General features: G+C 37.5%; 1 protein-coding gene across 1 annotated transcript; it reads right to left on the bottom strand.

Moving 5' to 3' along the window:
- Positions 1 to 422: 422 nt before the first annotated feature.
- LOC146544438 (uncharacterized) lies at positions 423 to 2,223 on the bottom strand. The gene is made up of 3 exons (XM_085221910.1): positions 1,512 to 2,223; positions 749 to 822; positions 423 to 555 (listed from the first exon to the last, which is right to left on the bottom strand). The coding sequence occupies exons 1-3, from the start codon at positions 1,878 to 1,880 to the stop codon at positions 465 to 467; spliced, it is 534 nt and encodes a 177-aa protein (XP_085078036.1). The 5' UTR covers positions 1,881 to 2,223; the 3' UTR covers positions 423 to 464.
- Positions 2,224 to 25,192: the final 22,969 nt, after the last annotated feature.

The following is a 25,192-nucleotide window of genomic DNA, read 5'->3' as shown; positions in this document are numbered from 1 at the left end:
TGGATATGTTTTCATCCAGTGAGTCTGTGATCTGAGACATCTGGGATTGATTGGCAAAGGTGCATACAGTAGAAAGGAAAGCAATTCTATTCACTGCCTCATGACTCAGTCTTGAGGGAGCCGGGCTGTAACTTGCAGAGATCTCCTTTCAGGGAGAGGTTTGGGCAGGTGTGTTCCTGCAACCAGAAAGACATTCCTGCAGCCAACTTCCTCCCCTCCAGCCTTAGAGTGGCCCTTCCTCCCCTTTTCATTTCCCACATCACAGGGTTTAAGGAAGGAAACACAAAATGGTTACTCTGCCTTTGTGCAGTTCAAGAACTCCCTGCTCTGAGAAACCACTAGCTGCTCCTTCAAGGTGCTGTTAAGTGCCTATTGTGCTACTGGAGTTAAAATACATTTAATTAATTAAGGCTGAGGCTCTTGCTCATTCAGTGCTTTTATTTTAAAAATATTTAGGCGACTGATCAGCTGGACTGGCTCTTCTCCATTTCCTTATCTAGAAGATCTCTTTGAGTTTCCCTGGTGCGTGGGATGTTTTTCTCCCCCATATCCATGCTGTGCGTAAAAATAAACACGTTAATTATGTCTCAAACAGCCTTATGAGGAATGCAGATAATATGAAAATGATCTCAAACCAAGAGAAACATAATATTTGTAGTCATAATAGTTAAAATATATAGTGCTTTTAAGGCAAGGTATTGCAGTAAATTTCTCCACAGTTAATTAAGAAAGAAAGTTTTAGGCTTACTTTACTCCATCCAGAGCACCGAGTTTCAGAGTTGTCATTTTCAATTCCTTCTTCCCTCTCCTTTCTGCACCTGTCTGGTTGATGGATGGATAACAACAATCAGCTATCAGCCACCTTCTTCCAGTGCTTTTCCCTGTGCATTCCCTCGTCATTAACATCCCACACTCGAGTGCAGGCTCTTTTCATTGTTTGCCTTTTTAGTGTTTGAATGAAACAGAATTAGAACACTTTCAAGTGAGTTTATGAAAAACGCTTTGGTGTCAGTGAACAGATAAGAAGTTTCTCTGTTCTGCTCTTGACAAGTTGGTCATACCCTACGCTGAGCTTATTGGAAGCAGCACCTGCTGGTGGGCCAGCATTCTCCTTACATGTATCTTAATTGTTTCAGATATCTCAGTACCCTGCACCTTTCAATTCTAGTTGATATTTTACATTTTAATTTGCTTCTTTTCCTGTTTCCTAACAGCTCTTGTACTACAGTGTGTCAGTAGTTGTGTGATAGATTCCCCCTGATAAGCAGCTAAACTCCAGCACGCTGCTCTCTCACTCCCCATCCTCAAAGGAAGAGGGGTAGAAAATATGATGGAAAAGTGCTCAAGGGTCAAGATAAGGACAAGGAAATTGCTCATTAATTACCGCCATGGTCAAAACAAACTCAATATGTGGAGACTGATGCAATTTAATAACTATTACTATCAGACTAGAGTTGCGAGAAGTAAAAGCAAACCAAAAATACCCTTCCCCACCCACTTCCCTCTACTACCCCGAACGCTGCTCGGGGGCTGCTGTAAGCCCGGAACGCTTGGTCTCTGTCCCCTCTACGCTCAGTCTCTGCCGATGTTCGGCGCGGGGTCCCTCCCACGGCACGCAGTCCTTCCGGAACTGATCCTGCATGCACTCCCGCAGGCTGCGATTCACTCGAAAACGCTCCGACGCAGATTCCTACCACGGGGGCCAAACCACTAGGAGCGCACTGTTCCAACACAGCCCTTCCGCCCCACCAAGGCCCACCCCCCACGGTGCCGCCCCTGCGGGGCTTTCCGTGGTCTACAGTCTCCCCGGGCCCCATCCGCTGCTGCACTGCGGGCTCCTCCACGACCGCAAGTGGCGACGTGCTCGGCGCAGTGTCCATGGGCTGCGGGAGCACGGCCCGCTCCTCCTTTGGTCGCAGGGACTGCTGCTTCCAGAGCACCTCCTGCGCTGCTCGCGTCCCCGCAGGGCCGCTTCTCTCCGTTGCTCACTCCTCTCTCCCAGCTACTGTGGCATAGCGCTTTTCTCATCTTCGGTCTGCTCTGCCAGATCACGCCCGGCCTCGATCACAGCTCAGCTCTGGCAGGGCTGGGTCCCTCGGGAGCAGCGGGAGCCACTTTGCTCTGTCACGGGCAGTGCTGGACTCTGCTCATCTCTGTGGTGCCCCTGCGAACAAAAGCTTGCCACATAAAACCAATACAGGGTTGTAAACTACTTTTGTTTGATTGTTTTCTTGTTTTTAACCTTGAGCCATTTTTGTCCTGCCCTTCAGCTTGCTTTCAGCTTGCTCCTCCTCGTTTTTCTTTTAAGAGTTTCACTGTTTCCCATTTCCTTACTTACCATACCACCATATTCCCTTACAGCTGAGACCATACCTTGTGTCATTTCTGGCTGTTTCTCTGCTACTCATCCTTAACATCCAAGCTACCTACAAATTCCCTCTGAAGCAGCGCTGAAGACCCAATCATTTTTATTTGCTGAGGCAGCTAAAATTTTCCCAAGCTTCTTCAGTTTTCTCTCCAGCTGTGACCTCTTTGGCATCTTTCATTCTATATTATCTCACCCTTTCCCTACCCTTCCTAGCACTTCATTCAGATCACTGATGTTAAAACATAGCTCATTGCTGTCATATTGCCTTTTGAACCTTTGCTTTTCTTTTTGCCTTTCTGATCTCTCTCTTTTAATTGCTTTTGCTTTTTTTTTAATTTAATTGTTGAGAATTTACGAAATTGCCAAAGGCTTTGTTGTTTTTTTTTTTCCCCATCTCTTTCACTTTGCTGCTTTTTTTCTTTTTCTATTTCTTAATGTACTTTTTTTGTTTCCCAATATTCCCTTAGTTTGCAGAATTCTTCTTTATCTCATCTATAAAGTATTTAGCCTTCCTCTTCACATTTTTGCATACAAGTATGAAATACCTAAGGGATAAGTTAATGTAAGCTACAGTCCCATCAAACCTGTCATAGAATCATAGAATGGCTTCGGTTGAAAGGGACTTCAAGGATCATCAAGTTCCAACCCTCCTGCCACAGGCAGGACTGCCAGCTTCTAGATCAAGCACTAGACCAGACTGCCCAAGGCCCCATCCAACCTGACCTTGAACACCTCCATGGATGCAGCATCCATAGCCTCACTAGACAAGCTGTGCCAGCACCTCACCACTATCTTAGTAAAATTCTTCCCCCTTACATCTAATCTAAACCTGCCCTTATTTAGATTAAAACCATTCCTCATTGTCCTATCTCCATCCATCTATCCATCCATCCATCGGATATCAACCTTTGAAGAGTAGCCATACCAGTCAGACCCCATCCTTAAACTATCATTAATCTACAGTTATGGCATACATAATACCAGCTTTTAGATTCCTTGGAGGAGGATTCCCAAATTTCTATTTTGGTCAAAATGAAATACACGTATGTATGCAAATCTGTTCAGGACAATGAATGAACATAAAATGTAGACAACTTATTCTGAGATTCTCTCTAAGCACATCCCCTTATTCTAAAATACTATTTGTTTGGTCCCAAACTCTGTATTTCCTTCAAATGCAATATATGAGGCCAAATGCAAAACTCTTCCAGCCATTTAGTCCATGCCAGTATTTGACTTGGTATACAGTCCTTTTTCTTTGTTTTTCTCATGGGCATGGAGTGTCGGGTATTGTGCATTTGAGTAAAGATGCATGTACAGAGCCCATTTCCTTCCTTAATAAATGAATTACTTTCTAGAACCACAGACCTTTCTGTAACTTCAGCTCATTTTTGAACATAGGAGAGAGAGAGCCTTTCCTCTGCTGTTCTGCAATTTTCATATTCATCACTAATATATTTGGTACAAGTTTATAAAATCACATGGAAAAAGCTTATTTTAAAAGGGAAAAGGCATTGAGAGCAGGATAGGAAAGGAAAATAGTGTTCATATGCATGCTTGCACACAACTATAGCTGATTACAGCATCTATTTGCATGAAAGTGATGAAAGGAAATACAGTGTGAAAACCTTAGCGCTAGAGGTCACTAAACACAGCAATTTCAAAGGGTGTGTAAACTGTGCTTTTTTTTTTTTTTTTTTGCTTTTCTTTTTTTGCTTTTCTTTTTAACGGAACAATTCATTTGCATTACTACAGTTACAGCCCTCGGGAGATAGCAGTAGGTTAGCAGCTGTCAGCTCCTATTTATAAATGGGGAAGATGGGGACAATGCAGCTGCTCAGCTGCGACCACCCCTCATGATGCGGCAGCCTTTGCCTTGCCGCTGACTGATAAGTGGCAGGAAGAGATACATCACCTAATTTCACTTTTGTTCCAACGTTGTAATCCAGGCATGATATAAGGAAATTGGGTAGGTGTTCAGATAGGTAGGCGGTTATGCCCTTGCGGGAGAGAGTGGCTTGGAAAACTTAGATTCTGTTAGAAAAATAAGTGTTAATTCAAAGTCGAAGGAATAGGTGAAATTAAAGAGAAACAGACATTTCAATGCATACTCAGAATTTAATAGCAGGGCTATGCATCTTACATACATCTTAGATGCATCAATATCATCTTAATAGCAATATCTTCTTCAGAGGCTGTCTGTATTTAATGGAATGTTTTTCACGAGACTTATCAAGACCAAAAGAACTTGCCAAAGTTCTCAGACATTAAAAAAAAATCAAAGAGCTATTGGATATCTGGCTTTGAATCTAATAGAAAAACTAATAGTGTGTGTTGTTAGTATGACTATATTAAATGCTTTCTCAAAACATTTTCACATCTTTGTGGTGTTATCCTTCATCTCTTATAACGTGAAGTTTCTGTGAGATAGAAGGGGATTATCGCAGGAAAATAGGTGTAAAAGAGAGGAGCCAGTGAGTTTGGGATCACTCTTATGGGGATAGAAAGATGCAGGCAAAGAATGTCTTGTTTTCCAAAGAATGAGGTGCCCTGAAAGACCTGTACTGGAATTTAGGCATGACATGCCATTCCCCCAGTACTAACAAATACCTGAGAATCTCCCTCAACTGTCTTGCTCTGTCCTATTTCTGGTCCACATCACAGCCCATAAACTATTGCCGCAGTCAGATACTCTTTCAGCTGAAGTAGCACAAAGTTTTCTTATCCTGATGTAAACCCTTGCTGCTTTCAGATTTGTACTATGTGAAAGATTTTTTCTTAATTACAATTTTAGATATTTTCAAGAAAAAAAAGAACCCTTATAGAGATTTTATTAGCATAAGTTAAACAGTCACTTCATAGACCATTTCAGAATTCATTCTACTTTTCTAATGTTAGGTTTGCCTTCTGCACATGCTACAGTCTTTAATTGTATAGCGTCTGCGTGTTTTTAATAAAGAGTCCAAGTCTCTGTACAAGAGGAAAGAAATGTGCATTGAAGGATACTATTGTGTATAGACACCAAATTAGTAGACCTTGTTGACCTTAATTTTTCTGCTCTTCAATGCTCTGTAGCCTTGCAGGAGTGTTATGAACACTGGTTAATTAATATTTTTAATTGTTTAGGTACTGTAGTGTTGAGCACCAGAGAGAAACTCATGAGGAAATTAACAATTCTGTCTTGAGAGAAGAGTTTGAATAGTGTGCAGTAAATAAGGCCTTGGGTCACACATTTAAAAACAAGGAGAAAACAAAATATTGAGTAGTTGCTCATTATGAGAACATTCTGTGCACCAAATGAAGCAGAGGTCCTGTAGAAGAGAAAAGTAATCACATAATTAAGTTTTGTTATGATGTTAATGCAAAAAGAGTGCTGGAAGAAAAATACACAGGGAACTTATATCTAAGCATTTTTTTAACATTTGAAAACTTGTCTCAATACTCTCTTGTGTTGTTTCAAAGTAATGATTGGATTTTGTTGAACTTCTGTGTGTGCATTTGTTTTATGGGTATGTGCAAAAGGAATTTCTCATTTCTTTGGAATGCACGAACTCTTTAAGAACTGACATGACAAATCCTGAATGAAAATTTAGTGTTATGTCCAGCATTATTAGGGAGAATTGGAAAAATAAATAATAAGATGAAGAACACATTCTGCATCTTTCAGAATATTTCATACCTGTTTAAGATCAGCACTTGAAATTTTTAGGGCACAACTGCAAGAAAAAATGATTTTCTTTAAATTATTCTTCCAGTAAGTTTTCTACATCGCTTTGTGGCTGATGGATTGTTCTGACTATACTCTGAAAATGTCAATCTAGAAAGAGCTGCTCCCTGTCAAAGATTACTTTTCAAGTAAGCATTTAGGTGTGAGGACATTAAAAAATGTGCACTTCAACAGAAACTAATTTGAAGACAAGCAGATAGAATTCATTTTTTATGAGACAATAACGAACTTGTAATACATAGTCGCACCTACATGTGTGATACTAGCTTAATAAATTTCTGCATGCTGCTGGAAATACAGTTTTCATCTAGATGTATGCAGATAGTTACTGGATTCTCTGTTGCTAGCTCTAGAGGAGAGATAATCAGATAATTTCTTTGAAAACACGGCAGAGAAATGAAAAAAAGTTTTTGAGTTTTCTTTTGACAGTAGATGTTTTAAAGACTTTTGGAAGATGGACAGTTGTGAAGTGATTGGGCAGAGTCCAGAAAACTTTTATTTGGATTTTAAATTAAAAGTTGGCTACTGCAAAGAAGAATTAAGGTGTTTTTGTTTTTTTTTCTTGAAGAATTATGTCACAAAAAGGAGAAGACTAGGCTGTTATAAAGCAAACATAAAGCATGTTCAGTAGTTCTAGGTATCAAAATCTGCTGTGAAATAAAATGGGCTTTCCTATTAATATCTCTTGACTTTTCCTGACTAAGGCTTTTGTACTTGATATGGCTCATTCAGCAATATATTTAACACATCTTTACAATAGTTTTTGTCAATGAATACACTCATAAAAATTATTCATCACTCTTTCAATGTCAAATTGTCCTAAGATTACCTATGATTTGGCAATCACCTTAACTGCTTAGTATTTCATAGAGCTATAGGGTTTCTTCTTCACTCGTAATGTTGTTTCAGAAATCAGAAAATAAGTTTTTAAACTTGGTGATTTGAAAATATTATCTACCTTAAAAAATTGAGGCTATTTTCTTCCCAGGGAATCTAATGAACTACACAGAACAGGAGACTGTACCTTCAGTAATACTTTTCATTGTGTTTCAAGAGGAGACTTGAATGCATGGACATTTCTGTCACATATTATTCCTGGGGAGCAACTGGATTTTCTAGATTATTTTGGCAGTAACACTAACAATGGCTATATTTCTTTTGATGTTTTCTCCCAGATAGTTTATTTTTATCTTGACATTTTGCCCATCCTGTGAATTTTGTCATGGGAAAGCAACAGCAGTTTGTCTCAGAGCAGTTCAATTTCAATCTCTAGGTGACAAGTTGATATTTCTTTCCTCTGAAGAAGCTTTTAATATGATGTGTTAAATGTCAAGGAAACTCTTCAATATATATTGAACTTTACTAACCTTATTCCTCTTAATATTAATGACATATTGACAGCATGTTTTGAAAAATGAACACTTCTCACAGATGTCAGGATGCTATACTCACATTATTCCTACAGGAATCCCACATTCCAGTTGCTATTGCTCAGAACTGTAGACTTTTACAAAGACTGTATTTTCTAACAAAGACTTCTAGAGACATTTAAAAAATGCATTTAACAACTTTTTTTTTTTAAAATTAAATGGTAACATTGCTGAACTAAAGGATAAGAGATCTTCAGTTTGTTTAGTAAGTAAGTTTTGAAAAAATGTTTAATTTGGATCTGAGGTTTCTGAAATGGAGTCTCATGATAACTTACTTAGTGACTAAGTGAGGGCATCCTTTAAGTCCTATTACACAGGAGAAGGAAGTGGAATTTTCATCATGTAAAACAGCAAGTATCCGTATTGAAGTTGGTTTCTGGATGGACAGTGCTGAAGATTCATAGCAGATGACATTTATAGAGGACAAAAGGTTAGTAATCACACAAAGCTCAGCCTAAAATAGTCACAGGCATTGACTGAATTGAATAAATATTGGGTTCTATGCCATTTGCAATGTTGCAGACTGAGACACCTGTACTGGGTGGGCAAATTCAAGACCTTTTAGTGGGAGTCCCCAGAGCCTTTCTGTCTTTACCCATAGTCAGGATACCCAAGGCTACTAAAAACCTTTTTTCTGGGCCTGTTTACTCTACTTATTGAGATGTCAGTCCTTTAGCTCATAAGTAGGTTCTTACATGTAGATGTTTACGTTGTCTTAATACACAACTGGAACGTAGCCATGATGTTTCCTTCCAGAATCCTTTCATCACTTTTTCTGGCTGTCATCTTTCTATTTTATTGCATGTTAATTATACATTTTTATACATCTTCCAGACAGATTAAAAATAAAAAAAATCAACATCATCCTATTTGGAAAAAAATAAGTTGAGTATGTAAACGGAAGCAGTTCTACTTTGAGTACATTATAGCCAAGATAACAATTCAGGTGCAATTGTACTGTAACAATTATACTGGCTGTTTACAAGGTTTTGAAAATCTCTAGTATTTGCTCAAAATTTATTATTTTTGTACAACATCTGTCTTTTCATCTGAACATATTTGATAATGAATTTCCATGGATTCAGACAACAGAATTGATTAAAATTTGGTAGTTTTAGTCTAAAATACCTGAAAGAAATAGGGCGATACTCAAATTTCAGTTTCTGGGTTATAATTACAGTTTTGTCTCAAGATTTCCATAAATTGTCAAAATATATGAATTAAAGACGTTAGCTACAGAACTTAAAACGCTGCCTTTTGTCAACCACTTATTTTCTTATTCCTTCTTTCTCTTTCTGCCTTTGTTGAATGTGCTGCATAAATTACCTGTGATTTTACATTGATTGTATTGCATTAATGGAAAGTCTAATTATTGGGCCTGAATTATACTGTACGGTATTTTTGCAGCTCTTACTTTCATTTTAATACAGGATAATACAGTGTTAAATGCACCTAATGTCAACAATGGGAAATATGTAATCTGTAGAAGAAGAAAATATGATTCAATAAAATTATGGTGATTTAAATATATTTGTGAGACTTTTAAATTACAGTGAGACACAAATACCAACAAAAAATACTGTATTTTTTTGAACTTGTAATAATATTAATAAAAATAATAATCTGAGCATACCAGCAAAATATTCAAAGGTATATTCATTAAGATCTGGTCATTAATTTGGTTTCAATAAATTTTTTTCATGGGCCAAAAAAAAAAGAAAAAAAAAAAATTCCCATGAGAAATCCATAGCATGATATAAAAATATTATGCCTGTCTGCAGAAAAGCTGCTCCTGCTCCCATTTACAGTGTATTGTATTTGCTTGGAGCTCTAAAAGCATTTGTTTGGGAGGATAGGGTTCAGAGTTAGCAAAATCAATTTATTTATTTCTTTATTTATTGTGAAATATTCAGAAAGATCTACCCTTGTGTCTGGAAGTCTACACAGATAGTAAAAGTTTCAGGATAAATATCCTTAGAGAAAATCACGATTGCCCAAGGCCATGACATTCCATGTTGGTATCAGAGATTGGGTTACTTAGATCCTGAATCGTGTAGTATGAAAAGTAATGTAACATCATCAGATACCTCGGGTGACCACCTGAGAAAAATACAATAAAAGACAACAATAAGGAAAAGTTAAGAAGACTGTGAGCAAGAAGGAATAAAATATGATTGCTGACTGTTAGCTGCAGGAGACCGTCAAGGTCTTGGAACAGGGTGAGTTGTCCCTCACTGACACTGCTACTGCCATAGCAGTAGCATATAGAAAAGAGAAATTTAATTTTCTGAGCACGTTTTGGTTTCCTGGAGAACGTTATGTGCTTCCACTGCTGTAATGTCATGTCCACAGCAGCACGTGGGCTACATAATGCACACCAGGAGAAGGAGAGATGGGAGAAGCCTATCCTCTTTCCAGCATGATATAAAAGCAGGGTTGGAGTTCTGCAGCCGCTGAACGGGATGCTAGCTATTAACTAAAGCTAAGGAGATCAACGTATTAATAGCAGCTAATTGGCAAATCCTGATCTCAGTTGCACTACTTATAAAGTGGAGCAACAACAGAATTCACAAAAAGTAGAATGCATCTGGGGACATTATCTGGCTTTGCATTCAGATGCAAACACATTGTTTGACTCAGCTTTTTAGAAATAAAGGCTTCATTTAGCGGCGATGTAACACAATGTGGTTTTTGCATTGAACTGTATCCTTTAAGCATTCAGAAAGCAATCTGGCTATTCATAATCTTGCAAACTGGATCAACTGTTCTCTTCCTCGGTGTTCCATTTAATGTGAGAATGATGGAGGGGAAGGCACTGTCAATTTTAATAAAATTAACTTTGTAGTGTTACTTCAGTGCTTCATAATAAGTTTATATGATGCCCAGAGGGCAGCTGTGTGTGTACTGAAGTGTCTTGATCACTGTTTTGTTAGGGTAGAATCACTTGGCTTTATTTTCCTTTCTTTCTTAATAGCCTGAACTCAAGCTGTTTTGTAGCTGCCCTATGATACAAATAGATGCATTCTCAGGGCACTGATTATGGTTTTTATGTTTTAGAAATACGGTTCTACAATCATGTTGGAGCAAGTATACATCTAAACAATTGATATCTGTGCCATTTTCAAATCAAGGTGCAAGAAAAAATATTCTGGAGCAAAGATAACTTATATTTTTCTTAAAATACTATTTCTGCATACTAATTAGTTGTAACCATGGGAAGCAGTATTAACAGTATACTTTTCATTTTAAACCAGGCTCTCTTGTGCTCCACTTGATTAATTGTCACAGAGTGTAATTTTATCATAGTTAAAACTAATTCAAGCCCATTTCCCTATAGTAATATATATATTTTTTGGATGGGAGAAATTAATATTCCTCAAAAACTAATTAATGATCTCCAAAGAATCATTTGCGTAAAGGCTGTTAGAGTTTTACAGCAATTATGCATTGTATGTAACTCATTAAAAGGTCCGTTTTCATTACTGGATTTAGCAATGAGGTGACAGGCGTAACCACTCCAAATGGCCAGGCAAAATGCAAAGTGAGACTGGGAAATCCTTGAGTTTAAAGCCGTCAGTGTACCCAAATTATTTCTTCCATCCTGAAACTCTGAGGAAAAAAAAGGCTCTGAAATGAACAATGAGGTCATTTGAAGGTTACCTCCTCTCTGATAAAAAGCGTGGCATATTCCATTTGAAAGAATATGCTTCTGATAGTACTTTGAGGAGCCCTGCTAGTGGTCTGGATTATGTTACACTTATCCTCACTGCATAATATCTCCTTCAACAGTCACTTGAAGCTTTATGAAACACAGGATGCCAAGCAATTGTGAAGAATGGTGGAGGCAGCCACGATGGGCTGTAGGCTACAAAACTCCATAGCAAGATCAAATGTTTCACATCCATGTAAGTCATTCTTCTGATGAAGAGCAATAGTTTGCATAAAGTTTTAAAGTGACAGTTGTCATCAAAAACTGGCTCAGAAATGGGCCTATCATTCTATTGCACTGAAAATGACTGCGCATCACAAATTTTAATATGTTTCATTTGTCTGAGACATCATTAAAGCCCACCAGGCTAGCTGTGCAAAAGGCAGCATAATTCATGGCAGACAGAAGATCCATTCATTATTCCTGCCATAATTACAGAAAGAGCATTACTGATAAATCAAATTCTTTTGAGAAAATGCAGTGTTTGTGGCTTTCTAACAAAGCAGGAAGAGACTGTGTGTAAAATCGATCTTTCCCATCTCATGTCTGTTGGGACTTGGACTTCTGAAACACAGAACAAAAACATTCTCACCTTTTCACACATATATTTCATCTCAGGCAATATCAACATATAAAGAATCAGATATTACAGCTCAAAACATGCATTTTTCTCTCTTTCACCCCTGCCCCCACGTTCCTCAGTAAATCAGCGTTAATAATATCTGAGGTCCTAATCCAGCAAAACACTTAAGCGCATACTTAACCTTAAACACATGAGTAGTCTCATTATAATCAGCAAGATCCTCATGCTTTAAAGTTAAGCTCATTTTAAAGTGCTTTGTTGAATGGTAGCCAAAATGAAGTAGTACAAACCAAGGTGTTTACTGCATTGAAATAGAAATACAAAGACACAGTTTTAATACCGTACTTAACAATGATGACAAAAAGCACTCCTGGAAGTGTGAATTACGAGAACACTATTAATTCACCCTCATGGGGCTACCCTCTAGCAAAGCATGCTCTGTAGATGGGATTTTCAAGGCTGAATGTATTTAAGAGTGCTAGGCACAAGCGAATAGAAAAATAGTTATGCTGGCAGTCACCTATGATTTCTGAGTCCACTATGATTTCTATCACGTTCAGTTACACCTGTCTCTATTATTATCATATACTCAGTATTTTTGTTTTAAATCCCAGGGAGTGTGATTCCACCAGGCAGCTAATATCATAATGTTATTGGTACAGTGGGTCCCCAACAGTGTTTGGGCTCACAATAGCAGAACAAATACTAAATGAGAACAATCTTTAATTTGATACTGGAAGGAGGGCATTCCCCCTGAATTCCTGCCTTTTTTTTTTTTTTTTTTTTTGTGAAAAATAACTTTTTCTTCATATTCCCATAGAGGTGATCGAATTGTGCAAACTAACTCCAAGCAGTAGGAAATCATATAAACATTTTAAAAAAAAATCTCAAATAAAATAAGCTTGTTTTCGATTTTTTTTTAAATTGCTATAGTTAAAGAGGTGCATTCAGTGTGCAATTAGCTTCCAAGTAAGAGCTAGCCTAATGGTAATCCCACTGGAATTTTAATATTTTAGAAGTGTGATCTAAGGCTAATTTGTATCTGCATATAAAATGAAGGCAATTAAGGAAGGAGGGAAGAAGGAGGATCTGATGATGAGGCCCCTCTCCTATTATTCTTTATTAATTTGGATAACTGTTAAGGTCTAATTATTTTCTGTACTAGGATATTGGAGGTAGCACTTCCTTCTTCTCTGTAAATTCAGCTATAGATTAATTCTTCTTGAATTTGGCTAGTGTCTGCAGAGTTTGTATGCGTCTTCACAGAATCACAGAATTGCAGGGGTTGTAAAGGACATCTAGAGGTCACTGAGTCCAACGCCCCTAGTAAAGCAGGTTGTCTTACAGCTGGTCGCACAGATAGGCATCCAGACAGGTCTTGAATATCTCCAGAGAAGGAGACTCCACAACTTCTCTGGGCAGCCTGTTCCAGTGCTCCATCACCCTCACAGTAAAGAAGTTCTTCATGTTTGTGTAGAACTTCCAGCGTGTTCAAGTTTGTGCCCATTGCCCTTCTTTCTGTCACTGGACACCATTGAAAAGATCCTGGCCCCACTACCTGACGTCCACCATTTAGATATTTGTAAGCATTGATGAGATCCTCTCTTAGTCTTCTCCAGATTGAATAGTCCCAGATCTCTCAGCCTTTCTTCATATGGGAGATGCTTCTGTCCCCTCATCAATTTTCTGGCCCTTCACTGGACTCTTTCTAGGAGATCCCTGTCCTTTTTGAACCAAGGAACCCAGAACTGAACACAGCGCTCCAGATGCAGCCTCACCAGGGCAGAATAGAGGAAAAAGACCACTCTTGATCTGCTGGATATGCTCTTTTTAATATACCCCAGGATACCATTGGCCTTCTTGGCCACAAGGGCACACTGCTGGCTCATGGCCAACCTGTTTTCAACCAGAACACCCAACTCCTCTCCAGCAAGCCATCCCCAAATCTGTACTGATGCATGCAGTTCTTCCTCTCCAGGTGCGGGACTCTACACTTGCTCTTGTTGAGCTTTATCATGCTCCAGTCTGTCCAGGTCTCACTGAATGGCAGCACAGCCTTCTGGTGTGTCAGACACTCCTCACAGCTTCACATCATCAGCAAACTTGCTGAGGGTGGACTCCCCCTTCGTCCAGGTTATGAATGAAGATGTTGAATAAGACCAGACTCAGCACCAACCCCTGGGGAACACCACTAGTTACAGGCCTCGAACTGGACTCTGTGCCACTGATCACACCCCTCTGAGGTCTACCAGTTCTCAATCCATCTCACCATTCATTCATCTATCCCATACTTTCTAAGTTTCGTAACATGATGTTGTGGGAGACAGTGTCAAATGCCTTTCTGAAGTCAAGATACAGAACATCCACTGTTCTCTCCCCTTATACCCAACCAATGGCGCCATCATAGAAGGATATCAGGTCGGCCAAATATGATTTCCCCTTGGTGAAACCATGTTGACTACTCCTGATAACCTCTTCAAGTTACTTATCTTGTTTATCATCATCTAACATTTTCTCCCACAATTATGTTCTTTGAGCTATGCTGTTAGAACTAGAAAAAAAGCACTATTATTAACTAACTTATTTTCAACTGTCAAAAAACTTCTAGTATACAAATGCCATCACTGAAATTTCAAGCTGACTCATGAAGATGAAACAAGAATGCTTTAATGTCAGAATTATTGCAGAGTTGCATTAAATCATCAAGAAAACACGTGAATGCTGGTAGTCTCTCAATTCTTGGGAGCTTCACTTGTTTGTTAACATTTTATTCACTTATTTATTTCCTCTAGCTCAGAGGTTACTTTCTGGATAAACTGCTCTGTTGCCCAAATATATGCTATTGTAGCATTTGGCTTTTATATAGCTTAGAATTTCCATGCCATTTGCTAAAGCCAGGAGGTAACCTTCTGAGCCTTTGCACACCTGAGCTTTTGGTTAATTAGTGTGAAGCCATTACAAATTCACGTGGACCTGAAAGAACAAAGAACAATAGAGTCTGTAAATAATACATCTCTGCTAACAGAATGAAGGAGAATGTTCATAAAGTTGCACCTTGGAAGATAATGATTTTGAAGGTGAAAGAGAACTATTAAAACAACACCCTTCAGATGAATACACCTGCTCCTTTTCAGTGGGAGAGAGGACAGTATTCTCCTTTTTCCCCAAGCATATGTTGTGTATAAAAGGTAGTATTCATGACAACTCAGAGTCTGGTGAAGAAAATCAGACAAATGTTTGGATCCAGAGTCAGCTTTACCTATAGCATTAAGCTGTCAGTCAATGTATTTAAGCAAAAACATCCTTCATCCAGGTTCCCCAAACAAATTTAACGAAGGTATAAAGGAACAGATGTTGTCCACTCACTAACTTTGTGAGCAACAAGTAACAGCTGTTTCAGTGAGAGGTAAGATAATCTGCTTCCTAATAGCAGTTTTGAAAAGTTTCTAATGGAAAAAAAAAAAAAAAAAAAAAAAATTGTACAGCTGAGATGTAAAGATTTCCATCTTTCTTATGTATTTTGAAGCAGTTCCTGTCTTAAGATTTTTCTTTTCCTCTTCCTGAGTCTTTCTAAAACAATGGCTTTAAGTCTGTTTTGTGGTAATAATTCTCATGCAATAATTCTTTTTGTGGAAACATTTTATCTTGGTGTTTGTTTGTTTGTTTTTTACCACCTGTTTTCATTTATTTCTTTTTCTTCAGAAAAAACCTGCCCACTTAACTTTTTTCTTCTGAATGAATGTCTCCTACTCTTTCCATTCTCTTTGTAGATTGGGATTTTTGAAGACTGCAATTATTCTCATCATCCTCACATATAGTTTCTCTACTCACAAAGCAAACTAAGAGATAAAGATAAGACATTGTCATGACATGACATCAGCGCATTCTCTGAGTGTAAATTATTTTGAGAGATAAATTTTCTGATACCTCTTTCACATAATTTTTTCCAGCTTTTCTCTGTCATTAGGAAAAACATCTCCGAAAGAGAGGGTGCATACCAGAAAAGCTGACCAATGAAGCTGGTGCAGACACTATCCCTGGAGGTGTTCAAGAACCCTGGGGATGTAGCACTGGGGAACATAGTTTAGTGAGTGTTGTGGGGATGAGTTGATGGTTGGAGTTGGTGATTTGGAAGTCTTTCACAACATTAATATTTCTATGATTCAAGTTATTTAATTAATGTATTATCAAGCCAAGGAAAACTTAGGTTTGTCAAGGAAAGATTTACTGTTTTTAAAGTGTCTTATTTGATGGTCCTATCTGATTATTGTTCACTGAAGATATTTAAGGATTTAATTATTGTTCTAACCTTTTTCAAAAGTCAATAAATGGAGACTGGCTCTCCTGGGGTATGTTTTCAAGTCTTCACTGAGGAAGATTGCCTTCTGGAGGTGCTTGTGTTTTTTTTTTTTGTTTGTTTGTTTGTTTTTTGGAAGTGACCTGGAAAGTGTAAATGACTCAGGCAAGTGTAATTAGGCTTGTAAGCATAATAGATTTAGAGTTAGACTATTCATTTACTGGGAGAAAAAATAAGTACCAGAACTAGGGATTGCTAAGACTTGTGCTGTATTTCTAGCTGCATCAGTGTAAATTAGTGATTTTTTTAGGTGGACGCTATTACGTAGTCTCAGAAATTGATCTAATGCCTGTTTGAAGTCACTGCAGATACTCTTGTTGATAGCAGCTATCTTCGAGACTTTCTATGAGATAATAAATATAAGAACTACTTGAACAGAATTTATTAGAAAAATAAATCAATTAATTGACAGTCTTCTTTTGTTTGGTGTAGTATTTGTTGTCCAGTCATGCATACTGAGAATTGATTAAACACGAATGCTTGCCTAGTAGTACGTGCAGATTATTCTCATTTGTAAGATGTCTTCACAATATTCAGTGTTCATTTCCTCTATTGTTCAGTCATATTGTGTTGTCCGTAGCACAGCACACTTTCTTCTAATGGACTGCACACCTAAAAGCTATTAATTCGAGCATAACAAATAATGAATCAGTAGCAAGGAGTGGAACTGGAGTACATATATGGAACTCTAGAGATTTGCAAAGACTGTGAGCAGTTAATACCAGTATTTCTGAATGATTAATATTGTAATGCCACAGACAAAAGAAAATTGAATAACGTTGCCTATTGATGGAAAATTATCTGTTATAATTTCACTTGGTGACCTATGTACAAGGGCTGCTACAAAAGTGATGTCTCTTTATTTTACTATGTAGACCCACAGTATCAAAGGAGAAGGTTGGTGGTATGGCAGTAGTGGTTGAATTTTTTAGCCAATATCCAGTTACATTTTGTTGCCGTGTGACAGATGGCATCTGACATGGAAGTGTGCATGTGAAGCATAAATGTGTAATTTAATTCCTCCATGTGGATAAAATGGCACCCATTGACATTCATCAGTGCTTGTCAGACATTCATGGAGGCCAAGCAGTGGGTATGAGCACAACGATGGGGTGGGTGGTGCATTTCAGCAGTGGTGACACTGACAGTGGGTCACCTCCACTTGTGCAGATTCTTATGCGTGTGGCATGCAGCCTCCTGTTTATTGCTGGTGAAAATGCCTTCTTGGTGGTGGGGACTAAGTTAAAAAATAGTGTTTTGTAGCTGATAATTTGCTCTATAAGGAAGTGCTGTTGTGCTCTTTGTTGTAGTTTCCATGGAAATAAATGGGAGTCATTACTTTGGGAGCAACCTGTGTGCATATGTATACTTGTTTATTTTTTCTAATACATATGATAAACACAAATATTTTTGTGTGTTTAAACCAGAGATTTAAAAGAATACAAATTATACTAGTGGTTTAAAAAAATATATTCATCAGTAGTATCTCACAGAGTACATATGCTGATCATGGGACATATATACATAAATTTTAGGTCAGTGCTTCAAATCCTGTAATGGAAACCATATGCTGCAATGTACTTTTCTTTGTGAAAAGGTCAGTTTCAATGGGGAACTCTTTGAACTAGGAGTTCAAAACTGCTAGCTCTCTCTAGGAGTCTGGATTATTTGAAATAGATGATGAGACTGTACTCTGTGGAAATATTCAAGCACTTCAATTGCTTGAATTGACTAGACAGAAAGACCTTGACGAAAATTACAAATGTGTGTAAACCCAAATTAAATGGCCACAAAAAGGGAATGTAATTTTGAAAATGACATAGATGGTGTCCCATGCCTGAGTAACACTGCATATCCCTAAATATGATAGACTGAGCCCATATCATATATGATGTATATATACATAGTGTATATCACATAGATTGGGCTCATATAGAAAGCAGAAGAAAAGCTGGAAAACTAATCTTCTAAGTTTTTTAAAGTATAAACATAGAAATGCTAGGTGAAGAAGCTATCCACCTTTTTAAATGTGAACGTGATTTTAGACTATGATTCTGTCACCGCATGGACATGTCTAAAGAGTATAGTATGCGATACTTCAGCTGGTGTCAAAATAGCTCTAAGACTAAAATAAGTTACTAGCCATCTTTTCCCTATGGAGTAAAGAGTTCTTTTTTGCCTATTGCTTACAAAACAGTACAGTACAACCAACTCCATTTAGACATTAACTGCTAATGGTTTCCTTCTTATCGATTCTAAATGGTGGATTTACTGAATCATACTAAGCTTGCTCCTCCAGGGGGTATGTAAGAACAAGCTTTTGTATCCTTAGGAACAAACTGCAAATCAGCAGTTTTAATGCTGCCTAAGGTCCACTGTTGTTAGTTGGTTGGATTTTTTTTTTCTGTGTTTTGTTTTAATTACTAACATACATCAACTCTATGTTAATAGTATGAAAACAGAAATATTCAGTAATGTTTAAGGAACTAAAAGTAGTTAACCTAATGCTAAGCTGCAAAATATTAGAAGAGTCAGCATGTTAAAGGAGGTGCAAAATTATAGTGGGACTTTGCCTTTACTGGTGTTCAGCTTTTGTATGAAACTACATTAAACTTATTTTGCTAAATATGCTAATGAACCTTTTCCAAATATCATTTCCTTTACGTTCCTTCTCTCTCACTCCCACAGTTTCCTTTTTCACCCTTGCGTAATCATCTAACAGGTCACCTTTGCTTAGTTAAAAATATAACTTAAATTTGTTTCTCCCCAGGTGTGCAATACAAACACTTATTTTTTCATTCTGGATGGTGACTTTGTAAATTTTTATTCACAATGATAAAGAACAAACATTTTTGTAAGAAAGAAAATTACTCAGTCGCTTGTTGCCCTGCAAAAATCAGTGCAAAAAAGATGTGGCGTACCACTCACTGGTGTACTCCCAGGAGTGCTAATGCAGTAATACTGTACATTCTGTACTGTACATTCTGTGCAAATCTGCAAAAGAAAAGGAAAACCTTACGTATGCATATTCACTTATAAGGGTAAATAGATTTGGGTAATATAAACTAATGGTTACTTAATCTTCTAGAGTATTGATTTATTACTTTCTCTGAAAATCCAAAAAGCTGCATAAATTGGTGGCATTCAAAATTGTGCAGTAGATTATGTGGCTACAAGTGGTGAATAATTTCCAGGACTATGGACACAGCTGAGCTAATTCAGCTTATTTTATGGCTGTAGGCAAAGAAGGTTGAATTTAATTCATATGTGCTTGATGTTATTTTGTTGGAGTAAATGTCTTCCTTTGAAATACCTCAATGATTGCATAACGCACTGCAATGTGTCACATTTCAGAAAATTTTACATTGAAAAACATTAATTAACATTTGAATCAAAGGCATGGTGATAGTAGAAGTAAGCAAGCTTCTTTATTTTCAGAGGATGTTGGTGTTTTAAATTTATAAGCATACATTACAGTGTGTATATCTCTAGTGAAAGAGTTCACAGTTCCACAGTGTGACAGTGTTGAGATATCCTCATGCTGAGTTATGGAAAAGGTGAAACAGGAGAAAGAGAGAGAAAAGAATGCTCTAAATTATTCTGGGTTTTGCAGAAATATATGAATCAACATGTATTTTTGTGTTACTGAAAATGTATCTGTACACCGATTTTTAAGGAAAGCATTCTGAAAGAAGATGCTTATCTGCCAAGTCAGAAGTCTCTTTAAAAATAAAAATAAAGGCATAGAAAGTTACCATGCAAGCATTTTGTTTTACCTGTTAAGACAGAACAGATAGGGAATAACAAAGATCAACACAAACTACCCGCCTACCGGTGAGTACTTTCAATAAAAAGTATGTCTAGCTTCTGCATTGCAAAACTGCTTGAGTAAGAATGCAAAAGTCATGACAAATCACTTTTTCCTATAATGTAAAAACATCATTTTCTCCTTAATTGGTCCCTGTGAAAAATCTGTGGCTTTGCTTGAAAAGTGGTCTGTTTGTTTAGTTTTAATGAATACGGTGTCTCTGAATGGTCCTATATTGACAACTGTGAAGACTTGTATCATCTCTTTTTTATCTAAGGAAACATATACCTGGGGCAGTGACACTGCTTGTATCACCAAGGTGCCATGCTTATGCCTTTATCTCAAATAATGACAGGTTTGTTCTGTCTCCTTGACTTATCATTTCCTTAGCTCCCTATTGTGAGAGAGGCCCAGCTTATAGCCAATTAGTATCAGATGATGCAGTGATGTTTCTGAGCCTGTATATTTTTGGCCTTTGGGAGCTGAGTTGAACACTCCAAACTCCTTACAAAAGGAATGTTAACTCCTATTTGATGGCAGTATGATTTGTTCACTCTTTTGTGTTTGACCTATGATCCTATATACATGTGGAGTCATTGAGTTCCTGTGGAAATAGATTGTAAGAATTAACAAAAAAGATTAGGAGGCACATTTGTTTCTTGCTATAGCCCTTTGCTAGGTGAGTCTGCGCTTTAGCAAGGAAATTAGAGAGACTTTTAGATTTTCTTTTTGGTAGAAAGTGTTCATATAATCAGAATAGCAAAATTTTTTTGCAAATGCATTTTTTTATGAGTAAATAACCATTTCCAAACAAAGGAGTGCTATCTGCTTATTATGTAACAAAAAACCAAGCACAGTTTCTCTAGGAACTATTATATTATAGTAAGCTCTAATAAGTCATTTAGTAAAAACCCAAACTTTACAGTTCTAACTCTCAGCAGGTTTTTAAATGTAATCTTATAAATTCAAAGCATAGTATTCGCATCATCCTGATTATTGTTAGATGGGAAGAAAAACGGTGATACTGCAAAAATCTTGTGGTTTAATTTGCATTTAAAGCTCTTGCAAATGCATTTTAATTAACATTATGTTCCACATCACTTATTACTGACAAAGTGGTTTTAATCTGTACATTTTTAAAGAGTGCTATTCAAAACTAAAGTATACAGTAGAGTTTTGTAGCAAAGCTCAAAGAATTAATTTCTTTTCAACACATTAATAGTCTGTGGGAATACCTGTGTCATGCTTTGCTAGTGACTGTAATTAAGACATGGAGAATACAGTCCAGACTCCTCCTGGCTGTTTTGTGAATACTCAGAGAAGAAATAGTGCAAGGAACATTCCTGGGGGCAAAATTCCTGTTCTACTCCATTCGTGTACCCATAAATGAAGAGATGAAGAGTACTGCCCACTGATTCTGTGTCTGTCCCACTGCTGATAGCTGAATAAATGTGTGTGAGAAAGTATAAGCAATGTGCCAGGAGTTCTTTTCCTCTGCGTAAGGAGGACAATTCTCTTAGGATGCAAATCTTAATTTTCAGAGATATTATTGCAGCCTCCAAACCTGGGTTCTCCTTACAAAAAAAGTGGTCATGGTCTGCAGTTTTGCTAAATCTGGTTCATGCAAAATATCATCTTGGCAAATTTTAAGCAATTAACAAGTTGCTCTAAAAATCCTTCCTCTCTGATTCTGAGATTTCTGAGCTGGTAAAAGACAGTAGAATCCTACCTCTCTTGCTTGTATCAGAAAATAAAGGACAAAAATGGATTTGTAGGCATACTCTAGCATAGGAAAAATAATTCATGACTAAGTCTTTCTTCGAAAAGCCGCCTTTATGCTCCTTCCCCTAGTGGCAATATCATTTTAGATCCTGATCTTTATTTCTGCTCTTCTTTCCCCTCTCCCTCAGTTATGCCAATAATGTTCCTGGGACTGCACTGGAACAGAATACAGTAAGTACTGATGTAAAAAATACTCCTACAGGGAAAGTAATGGATAGGTTTCTTAGAAGGGTTTCCAAACTGTACAATTAATATTCTGGTGGGAATGGGTTTCCAAAAGTGAAGTGAAGAACAAAATCCACATAAAAGGCAACATCTGCTAAGAAAAGAAAAAACTGTTCATATTAAAGAATTCAGATGTGTGTTAATGGAGATGCAAAGCTTCTGGCAGAAGTTTTGTGTTTTGCCAAAGAGAAGCCTGAATATCTCCAGAATCTCCTAAATTTTAGTTTTAGATTTTTCTTCACATATTTCCTTTCTTTCTTCTATATTTTATCATGGTCTATTTGTTCAGGAAGATAAGTATGTAAAATAAAAGGATTGAAATGTATTCAGTTGTGGAGATCTCTATTACAAACTTAAATTGCATGCTTAACTTAAAGGCTAGATACCTATCTAGGGGACATGGGCACGCAAGAAAGGGTTTATAGCTTTGTCTTTAGTTTAGCAAAGTGCCTTTGAAGTAGTTTGACTACGGGCTAAGTAGACTTAAAATTAAAGCTTATTTAACTTGTACTGAATGCAGGCAAATCTCTCTGTAAACATTAGCTGCTAATAATAATGGAAAATGCTTCTAATCCTGACATGGATAAGGTAACAAATAGGAAAGAGCACTTGTTTACATTATTTATAACTTTTGTGAACAAGGTTCTTCTCATTAACTAACCTAATGTAAATGGAGACCTAAAAAGTTGAGCAAAAGTGTTAGCACTTTTATCTGCTTACTGAGAAGGGGAAATAAGAGTGACAGATCTACAAAATCTCTCTACCAAGAGACTGTCTTAAATGTATTCTAGGGTTGCTAAGGATGTTAAATGATGTGGGAGGTGCAGCTCGATTCTTTTTTTTTTTTTTTTGTTTGTTTTTTTTTGTTTCCTTTCTCTCTACCTAGGCTCCTCTTTCTTTTCTGATTTACACCCTTTGATAGAGTCTGGACAGAACAGAGACTGGTATTTGCAACAGCATGCTTGGCTTTCCCAACATTCTCCTTTGATCTGGCCATCATGTACAGCACCTTGCTCAAGCAGAAAATGAGTGCAGTACTGGTAATGTTTCAGGTGTTGCTAAGACTGATAACAACCCCAAATTTTTCTCAAGCTGGCAGCTGAAAGAACTGATGTCAGACACTTGATTCAACAACTGAGGGACAACTGATTGTGTGCTAAATACTACAACTATACACCAATTATCTTACCTTATAAATAATGAGCAGCTGTAAGGGATGAGCCCCAAGTGACTGCAAAGGTGAGCCCAGAATACACTCTGTGTGACAATCAAGCCACAGGGAGCAACAGGCTGTCCCTTCCCTTAATTTGACTGATCTCTACCACTCCTGGCAGAGTCCGTACTCTGACTATATTCTAGGATTCAGTTTTTCTGTTTAAGTGCCCAAGGAATAGTCAACACACAAAAGGGGCTTGTCTAATGCCTCAACCAATGCTGGCACTGGAGTAATTATCAACAGGAAGAGAAGGGAGGCCTTCTTTTCCCTTTCTGCACTGATAATATAAATAGAAGCTGGAGAGGGTAGGGAAGAAATTTTTTACAATAAGGACTGTGAGGCACTAGCACAAGTTGCCCAGAGAGGTGGTATACACTCTGTCCTTGGGGAGATTCAAGGTCAGGCTGAACGGGGTTCTGCACAACCTGGTGGAGCTGTTCATTGCTTAACTTCAGGGAAGTTAAGGCTAACTTCCGACTCAAAACATTCTATGATGAATGGATCCTTTGGCAGTAAATAATCAAGCCATTCCTTCCCTTTTCCAATCCTCTTAAGTCACTGTCTTACAATTAAGCTTTTTTATATCATTTTATTACATTAGTAAATATATTCCTGCCTCTCTCTTATGAGCGCAGTGTGGTTTCCACCTGTGACAATACCACCTAAGACTGTGTATGATTTGCATCGTTTTTTACATTTGTTTAGTAAAAAAATAAAAATAAAAAATTCAAGTCATTCTAGGAATAAAATACTATCTTTCCAATTTCCTGAGGGAAATAGTTTATTTTGACTCATTTCAAAACAGACGGAAAATTTGTCAATATTTTGAGGGAGGGAGAAGGAGGAGCTGAGGAGGAGAAAGTGAAGAGAGCTCATTGCTTCATAGCAAAGTTTTTTGATAAAAAATTCTCTATCATCTCTTTCTCTTGACCAGTCAGAATGGAAGATGTTAAGAAGCTTGTATTTAATTCTGTGGGGACTCAACTTCCCACAGTTCTGTAGGAATTCACCTCTAATATTCCTTGCATTTCTTAATTGGTGGTTTTACGTGACTTTATGCTTTTCATAAAATTTTATTCAGTATGCCTTGCTTTGTGTTGCCTTGACTTAGAATTCAGTCGAGTCTAATGCATTGTACTGGCATTCAGGTAGTACAGGTAGACTTATTCGAGCTCTGGTTTATTTGAGCTCTGTAAGATTGACATTGAAAGGAACAGATTGGAAATGCTACAGTTCTGAATATATTCCAGGATTCAGTTCTGTTTAAATTACAGAAATTGCCTAGATGTCTTGAAATGATTAAGGCATCATTATCCTGAAAAACTGACATTTATTAGGAGGAAAAGAATGTTGTTGGGTTACAGCAAGGTGGACAGATTCCTTCCCTAAAATGGATGAGGGCAACTCCTGCATCATGTGTGGTTATCTTCTGCCATCACTGTGTTTTTCAGTATCCTTCAACCAGCAGGAAATGGTAACATTCTGACAGCATACCAGACTCCCTTGTAACATCCTTCTCACCAAACTGGAATGATACGGATTTTACAGGTGGGCTGTTTGATGGATGAGGAACTGTTTATAAGATCATACCCAACGAGTGGTGGTCAATGGCTCAATGTCCAGTTGAAGATTAGTGACTAGTGGTGTCCCTCAGGGCTCCTTAGTGGGACCAGTGCTCTTTAACGTCTTCATCAGTGGCATCAACAGTGGGAAACTAGTGCACCCTCAGCAACTTTGCGGATGACATCAAGCTATTTGACATGCCTGAAGAATGGAATTTCGGAGACACTTAAATATGCTCAAGTGGTGAGCCCAAGAGAAACTCACGTGGTTCAGTAAATTCAAGTGAAAGTTCTTGCACCTGGATCACAGCAACTTCTGCTGTCAGTACGTGCTTGGAAGATAGAATGGAAATTTTTCTGTTACTCATCCTGTTCTATGCTGTGTTATCCTGTTATAAATAATCTCAGATTTCTTGTGGTAATTA

The sequence above is a fragment of the Meleagris gallopavo genome, chromosome 4, assembly GCF_905368555.1.
Source record: "Meleagris gallopavo chromosome 4, MGAL_WU_HG_1.1, whole genome shotgun sequence".
NCBI classification, from domain to species: Eukaryota; Metazoa; Chordata; class Aves; order Galliformes; family Phasianidae; genus Meleagris; species Meleagris gallopavo.
Note: the sequence above shows the minus strand (reverse complement) of the source record. Positions and strands in the feature narration are given on the sequence as shown.

What these genes read in the sequence shown, in the direction of transcription:
- LOC146544438 (XM_085221910.1), bottom strand. Translation starts at nt 1,880, where the DNA reads ATGGACACTGCGCCGAGCACGTCGCCACTTGCGGTCGTGGAGGAGCCC. An exon ending in GCCCCCGAGCAGCGTTCGGG is followed by an intron (nt 823 to 1,511) that starts GTAGTAGAGGGA and finishes TCCATCAACCAG; the next exon opens with ACAGGTGCAGAAAGGAGAGG. An exon ending in GGTGCTCTGGATGGAGTAAA is followed by an intron (nt 556 to 748) that starts GTAAGCCTAAAA and finishes TTTTACGCACAG; the next exon opens with CATGGATATGGGGGAGAAAA.